Below are 7077 nucleotides of genomic sequence, written 5' to 3' on the forward strand. Positions count from 1 at the left end.
GGTCCGGCCACGCGGTCGCGCAGGGACGCGCGTCCTCCGTAGGGACAAAGGGTCGGGAAACTTGAGCCGGGCCCGTCCCGGAAAATCCGGGCTGCGGTCGCCATGGCGACGGAGCCGGGATCCGGGCGGCCGCCCCCGGCCCGGCCTGCGAGAGGGCTGTGGGAGGGGGGCGCGGAGGGGACGGGCCCCGCCGCCCGCCCCGCCCCGCCCTCCGGCCGCGGCCGCCGGCCCCAGCCCGCGACTGACCCTCGGCAGCTCCTGTAGTCACGTGGCGCTGGGAACCGGCGGGGGGGCTGGGCCCGGGCCTGGCAGTTGTGAACTCGAACCTGCCGCTGTCGCCGCGCGGGGTGGGGAGCGCGGCCGCCGGCGCCGGCGTTCCGGCCTCATGGACGCGCGACGCGCCGCCGCGCACCCCGCCGGAGAGGTTCGTCCCGGGCAGGGCGCGGGGTTCCACGCGGGCCCGAGGCGGGCGGCCCTACCTGCCGGGCGCGTGACTGTGTGTGCGCTGTGTTGGGGGGGGGGGCAGTGCTGGACCGAATGGGGGGGCGAGCCCGCGCACCTGCGCACAGGCTCCGCGAGGTGCGCTCTGCGTGGGGACCCGAAAGGGCCCACTCGGAGTGCGCGGAGCCGTGTGTCCGCGACGTGGACGGGGGACACGCGCGTAAACAAAAGGGGCGTGTGGGGTCTCCACGACCTTTTGCCATCCAGAGGCGCAAGGGGATTGTGCCCGAGACCTGGCCACAGTAGCTCGCCCTACGCAGCCCCTTGGGAACCGGGCCTGGAATTCCTGTTGGGAGGAGGGTGGGGGAAGGGGAGCCAGCAGGGATTCCAGAGTTTCTGCCATCGGCCGGCCTTTGGCCATCAGCATGGAGAATTCATGCTGTGACCTTACCCGTGGAGGAAATGACCCCCAAACGCTGTCGTGTACTTCCTTGGTGAAGGGGGCACATTCATTGATTAATCCAGTATCCATTAAGGTCACTCGGCCGCTCGGGGTGTGGGGCTTGGGTGGGGGAGGGGGTGGTGGCTGGCGAGGACACAAAGATGACTGCCCTGGAGGAGCTCAGAGCCTCATGCGTGTTTTCTCTCCCCTCCCCGCAGGTAAGGCTGGCCTCTCTGCACTCAGAGGTCTGAGCTCTGCCATGGGGGTAGGGGTGTCTTTACTGCTGCAGTTTTCTCTGACATCTGGGGGCTACCAGAGTGTGGGCCGAAGCCGGCACTGCAGCCGCAGAAGTATCCCCAGGAACATCCCCAGGAGGGGCTGGAAAAAGCCTCATCTCCAGCTCCACGGTCTCCAGGGTAGAGTCTGGCCTTCTTTGTTGGGTTCCTAAACGGTTCCACAGCCCCAGTGCTCAGATCTCCTCATCCTGGAGGAAGGAAGTCACCTGTAGGGGGGAAGGATCCCCTTCCCATACCAGCGTCTTCCCTGTGCTCAGTCTGGCCATGGGGAATGAGTCATGTCTGAGCTCCTGGAGAGGAGTCCGGCGCTAGGGAATTGAGGAGGATGTGTCTGGAGCTTGTAAGCTGGCAGTGAAGGTCCATTAGGAGGCTCAGCACCACCCAGCCCTCAGTGGCTGCAGGAAGCTCTCCTTGAGGAATCTGGGCTCCCGGGCACCGCGGAAGAGTGGAATGTGGGGCAGCCTCTGGTGGGGTTGGGGCATGACCTGGCGGACGGGGATTATAGTCTTGTCTTGCCTCTCCTTCTCTTTACCTGGTAGTGATCCCTACCACCCCAGGGGAGGCAGGGATCTGGGCCCCCAAGGGTAGCCAGCTGTGGGTGTTCCTTGGATTCGGGAGAGCTCTCCTTCTTTCGATGTCCTAATCACGTGCGTGGGTAGAGGAGGGCAGGCAGGCAGAGTGTGGGCAGTTGGACAGGCAGTGGCTTGACCCTTAGCATTTAGCACTCCCCTCCTGTTCCCCAGAAGCTCTGCTGTCTCCTGCTCTCCCTCTTCCACCCTGAGCGACTGAGGTCACAGAGGCCCAAAACGCTCCCCTGTGGTGGGATCAGGGCCCAGGAGAGGATAAATAGGATAAAGGCCTTGGGAGTTTCTTTCTGTGGGAACTTTACAAACCCAGGTGCAGAGGCAGGAGCACTGGACTGGGCGTTTAGAAGGCCTGTTCCTCGGTCTGGGTTCTGCTTTTGGTTTACTGTGTCCACTCGGGCAAGCCCCCTCTCTCCTTTTTATGCCTCAGAGTTGCTTCATCTGTCAAACTGGGAGCTTCGCGTCTTGTCCTGCCTCACTGTTGCTGGGAAGCTCAAATGTAGCGGCAGGAAATAGAAATGAGCAGGGGGCAGCAGGGAAGCGCATGTAGAAAGCGAAAAGCACCACAGGGAGAGGTGACCAGGTTTTCTGATGAGTCCCAAGGCAGGAATATTTGTCCAGCCGACGCTGGAGTGTTTACTCCATGCCAGACACGGGGTGACTGGCATGAGGGGGATTCCAAGACGTGTCAGAGTTCCTCCCTTCTGGTAGTTTCCAGGGTTAGCAAATACTTAGTAAATACTTAAATGCACTTGAAATGGTATCTAGAAGCGCAGTATTGAAATGATGTAGAACAGACAAGGAAACAGAATAGTCCAGGTTCAAGGGCTCTAGGAGTTCAGAGGGATGAGCTCCTCTCGGGCCTAGGGTCTGCCAGGGAGGAACCCGGGCAGGGTAAGTTGATCTCCAGAGTGACACTGCTTTTCCACCCTCCGCAGAGGAAGAACCCATGTTGGAACGGCGCTGCAAGGGCCCCCTGGCCATGGGTCCGGCCCAGCCCAAGGTCCCTGGGCCCTCCCAGAAGTTGCCCCAGACCCTGGAGAAGGAGCCCCATGGGCTGAGGTTACAAGGCACTTCCGTGGCCCAGTCGGGCGGCCAAGCCCCCAGTAGGGCCCATCGCTGTGCCCACTGCCGAAGGCACTTCCCGGGCTGGGTGGCCCTGTGGCTTCACAGCCGGCACTGCCAGGCCCGGCTGCCGCTGCCCTGTCCTGAATGCGGCCGTCGCTTCCGGCACGCGCCCTTCTTGGCCCTGCACTGCCAGGTCCACGCGGCTGCCACCCCAGATCTGGGCTTCGCCTGTCACCTCTGCAGGCAGAGCTTCCGAGGCTGGGTGGCCCTTGTTCTGCATCTGCGGGCACACTCGGCGGCAAAGCGGCCCATCGCGTGTCCTGAATGTGCGAGACGCTTCTGGCGGCCGAAGCAGCTTCGGGCGCACGCGCGGAGGTGCCACCCCCCGGCCCCGGAGGCCCGGCCCTTCATATGCGGCAACTGTGGCCGGAGCTTTGCCCAGTGGGACCAGCTAGTCGCTCACAAGCGGGTTCACGTAGCCGAGGCCCTGGAGGAGGCAGCGGCCAAGGCTCTGGGGCCCCGGCCTAGGGGCCGTCCGGCCGTGACCGCCCCACGGCCTGGTGGAGACGCGGTCGACCGCCCCTTCCAGTGCGCCTGCTGCGGCAAGCGCTTTCGGCACAAGCCCAACTTGATCGCCCACCGCCGCGTGCACACGGGCGAGCGGCCCCACCAGTGCCCGGAATGCGGGAAGCGCTTCACCAATAAGCCCTACCTGACCTCACACCGGCGCATCCACACCGGCGAGAAGCCCTACCCGTGCACGGAGTGCGGCCGCCGCTTCCGCCACAAACCCAACCTGCTGTCCCACAGCAAGATCCACAAGCGGTCCGAAGGGTCGGCCCCGGGCGTCCCCGGCGCGGGGAGCCCCCAGCTTCCGGCCGGCCCCCTGGAGGCCTCGTCCGAGCCCCCCGCCACCGAGGCCGCGCTGAAACCCGCCCGGGAGCGGGCGCCAGAGCCTCCGCCCGAGGACCCCGGAGCGCCCCCGCCCGCCGCGGCCGCCGCCGCCGCGCCCCCGTCCCTGTTCAGCTGCGAGGCCTGCGGCCGGAGCTTCCGGCTGGAGCGCTTCCTGCGGGCGCACCAGCGGCAGCACAGCGGCGAGCGGCCCTTCGCCTGCGCCGAGTGCGGGAAGAACTTCGGCAAGAAGACCCACCTGGTGGCGCACTCCCGGGTGCACTCGGGCGAGCGGCCCTTCGCGTGCGAGGAGTGCGGGCGCCGCTTCTCCCAGGGCAGCCACCTGGCGGCCCACCGGCGCGACCACGCCCCCGAGCGGCCCTTCGTCTGCCCGGACTGCGGCAAGGCCTTCCGCCACAAGCCCTACCTGGCGGCCCACCGGCGCATCCACACCGGCGAGAAGCCCTACGTCTGCCCGGACTGCGGCAAGGCCTTCAGCCAGAAGTCCAACCTGGTGTCCCATCGGCGCATCCACACGGGCGAGCGCCCCTACGCCTGCCCCGACTGCGACCGCAGCTTCAGCCAGAAGTCCAACCTCATCACCCACCGGAAGAGCCACATCCGGGACGGCGCCTTCTGCTGCGCCATCTGTGGCCAGACCTTCGACGATGAGGAGAAGCTCCTGGCCCATCAGAAGAAGCATGACGTCTGAGCGGGCAGGGGGGCTGCGGAGGCCGAGGGGGGTGGGGGAGTACTGGGCGTCACTGACGGGAGAGTGTTGCCGTGGGCCTGGGCTGCGGGTGGGGGGGCCTGTGTTGCTGCTGGTGGAGGCAAGGGATGGGAGAGCGGCCAGTGAGCTGGGCCCTGTTGGAGAGGGAGGTCCAGCCCCCCAGCCCCCCCCCCCTCACCGGGTACCAGGGAAGCGGGGCTCGCAGAGCACGGGATTCCGGCCTCCAGCTGGTTTTTGCTGAGGTTCCGTCCTGACTGTCCCATGCCCTGGAAAAGTAGCAATAGCAGCTCCACCTACCCCTTCGAGCCCTCCTGCTGGAGGGGCCACCAGGGTCCAGGAAGACCCTTCCCCTCTGGTGTTAACGCCTTAATGTCCTTGTCTTTTATTATGAGTTCCTTCAGCTCATTTTTTTTTTTTGGAAGTAGGTGTGGCGTAGTCCCCTAGTAAATGAGCTCTTGGGAAGAAAAGTGGACCAGCTGGATACACCCGGGAGAACCTGCTGGCCTTGTTAGACAGCACCTGGGCCTTTTCCAGCACGGAGAGGTGAGGCCGCGCTGCTCTAACCTGTCCCACCCCGTCCCCTTCCTCCTGCCCCTGCGTAGGCACTGGGACTCCGAGAGACCCATTTACTGTTAGTGCTCAGCTCCATTCCCCCTCCCTGAGATCAACGCAGCACCCTCCCATCACTTAGACCATCCCCTGGCTGTCAGCAGCCCCATGTCCAGGCTTTTGTCTGAACACCCCAACCCTCCACTCGTTGCAGAGCTCAACATGGTGGGAAGGACTGCCCCGTTGATCTTGGAGGGTCGGCTGACAGGCAGAAAGGGGCGAGTTTCCCTTTTCACATTTCTAGGTCATGGATGCCCAGCCTCTGCTTGAACACTTAGGTGACAGGGAGTTCCCACCTCCTGAGGCCCTCTTCTATTGTAGGATAATTCTAATTGTTAGAAATTCTTCCTTATAATGAATGGAATCCGCTTTCCTGTAATTTCTACCTGTTGGGCCTTGTTCTGTTCTCTGGAATGAAACAGAACAACCACTTACCCTCCTTTTCAAACTAGAGAATAAAGATTTGGTTTTAGAGCTGGTGGCTGAGTGTTCCTTGCTCCTGGGAAGCTGTGTAGTTTGAAAGAGAAGCAGGGAGCTCTGCTCTGGGGAAGGGGGAGAGGGGCAGAGGAAGAGTGTTGGTAAGGGGAGGAGTGCCCCCACCTGAGCTCCTTTGCACCTTACTTCCGGTTCTTTCCCAGGGGAGGCCGGGTGCACCCTGTGGGTGGGGCTAGTTCTGCAGGGACTTAGCTTTCTGTGGAGTCAAGTCCGACCGGGCAGGGGCCAGTTATCCGGAGGAAAAAGTCTGATCCGAATGTCCTAGAGTGCCTTCCTGGCTGGCCCGCTGATGCTTCCCTGCACCATTTCATACACATCAGAGTGCCTGTTCTTGACAGGTATCCGTAGGCCCTTTTCCTGCCAGTTTTAGTGATTTCTGCATAGATCCAGCCTGTGCACACCATGCATAATAACCACCATGGTTTATGGGAGCCGCACCACGCAAAGTTTACTTAAGCGATCTCACATAATCTCCGGTTGGGAGGTACTCCTCTTTTACAGATAAAAACATTTGCTCAAGGTCATGTAACTGGCAATCACCGGAGGCCATTTAAACCCGGATCTCTTGACTCCTGGACCCTAGGCTCCTGACCACCACTACGTGTTTGCTGGGTGAATGGAGTATGCTGCTGCTTTGGTGAAGATAATTTTTTTTTAATATTTTATTTATTTATTTGACAGAGATCACAATCAGGCAGAGAGGCAGGCAGAGAGAGAGGAAGGGAAGCAGACTCCCTCCTGAGCAGAGAGCCTGATGCAGGGCTCTATCCCAGAACTCTGGGATCATGACCTGAGCCGAAGGCAGAGGCTTCAATCCACTGAGCCACCCAGGCACCCTTGGTGAAAATAATTATTAAATGCCTACCATGCCTGATGTTGTGATGGCAACTAGGGGTTTACCAAGATGAGACCTTGTCCTTACCTCCACGAGGCCCAAGTCTGGACATATCTGTGTACACAAATAATGAGCGGAGGGAGGGAGATGGGGGTGAGTGGCTTGTGTAGGATGGAAGCAGATAGTTTCCAAGTTTCATATTGGTTGAAGCCACTTCATGCCTTCATGGAGCCACTTAAAAACCTCTATAGTGGGGCGCCTGGGTGGCTCAGTGGGTTAAAGCCTCTGCCTTCGGCTCAGGTCATGATCCCAGGGTCCTGGGATCGAGCCCCACATCGGGCTCTCTGCTCTGCAGGGAGCCTGCTTCCTCCTCTCTCTCTACCTGCCTCTCTGCCTACTTGTGATCTCTGTCTGCCAAATAAATAAATAAAATCTTAAAAAAAAAAAACCAACCCTCTATAGTTAATGGCAAATTATCTTTCAGAGACTAGAAGCATTGACTCAAGAAAGCCACACATCAGTATGTCTCTTTAAGAGACCCCAGGGATTCAAGGGAAGGAAAGCAATGGTTTTTGGGGGGCAGGCAGGTAGGTCAAGGTCTGGGGCTGATGGGCAGGGAGCAGGAGCCAGGTCCTCAGGCATCTAAGGTTTGTACTTGGGGGTTGGGGAAAAGGATAAGGACGAGG

At 61.1% G+C, this 7077-nt stretch overlaps 1 protein-coding gene across 4 annotated transcripts; it reads left to right on the top strand.

The window, feature by feature from the left end:
- The first annotated feature begins 295 nt into the window (after positions 1-295).
- On the top strand, positions 296-5538 carry REPIN1 (replication initiator 1). 4 transcript variants are annotated; one of them, XM_080818637.1, is made up of 3 exons: positions 296-424; positions 1102-1299; positions 2702-5538. In XM_080818637.1, the coding sequence occupies exons 2-3, from the start codon at positions 1143-1145 to the stop codon at positions 4432-4434; spliced, it is 1890 nt and encodes a 629-aa protein (XP_080674763.1). In that variant the 5' UTR covers positions 296-424; positions 1102-1142; the 3' UTR covers positions 4435-5538. The 4 variants fall into 4 exon arrangements, with proteins under 4 accessions (XP_080674763.1, XP_080674764.1, XP_080674762.1 ...); XM_080818636.1 differs by having other exon boundaries at positions 321-424; positions 1173-1299; XM_080818638.1 differs by lacking the exon at positions 1102-1299 and having other exon boundaries at positions 298-424.
- Positions 5539-7077: the final 1539 nt, after the last annotated feature.

Source organism: Martes martes (assembly GCF_963455335.1).
Source record: "Martes martes genome assembly, chromosome: 11".
NCBI classification, from domain to species: domain Eukaryota; kingdom Metazoa; phylum Chordata; class Mammalia; order Carnivora; family Mustelidae; genus Martes; species Martes martes.

Coding starts and splice junctions, on each gene's coding strand:
- REPIN1 (XM_080818635.1), top strand. CDS start 1,074: ATGCGTGTTTTCTCTCCCCTCCCCGCAGGTAAGGCTGGCCTCTCTGCA. Junction 1,300..2,701: donor CCAGCTCCACGGTCTCCAGG/GTAGAGTCTGGC, acceptor CACCCTCCGCAG/AGGAAGAACCCATGTTGGAA.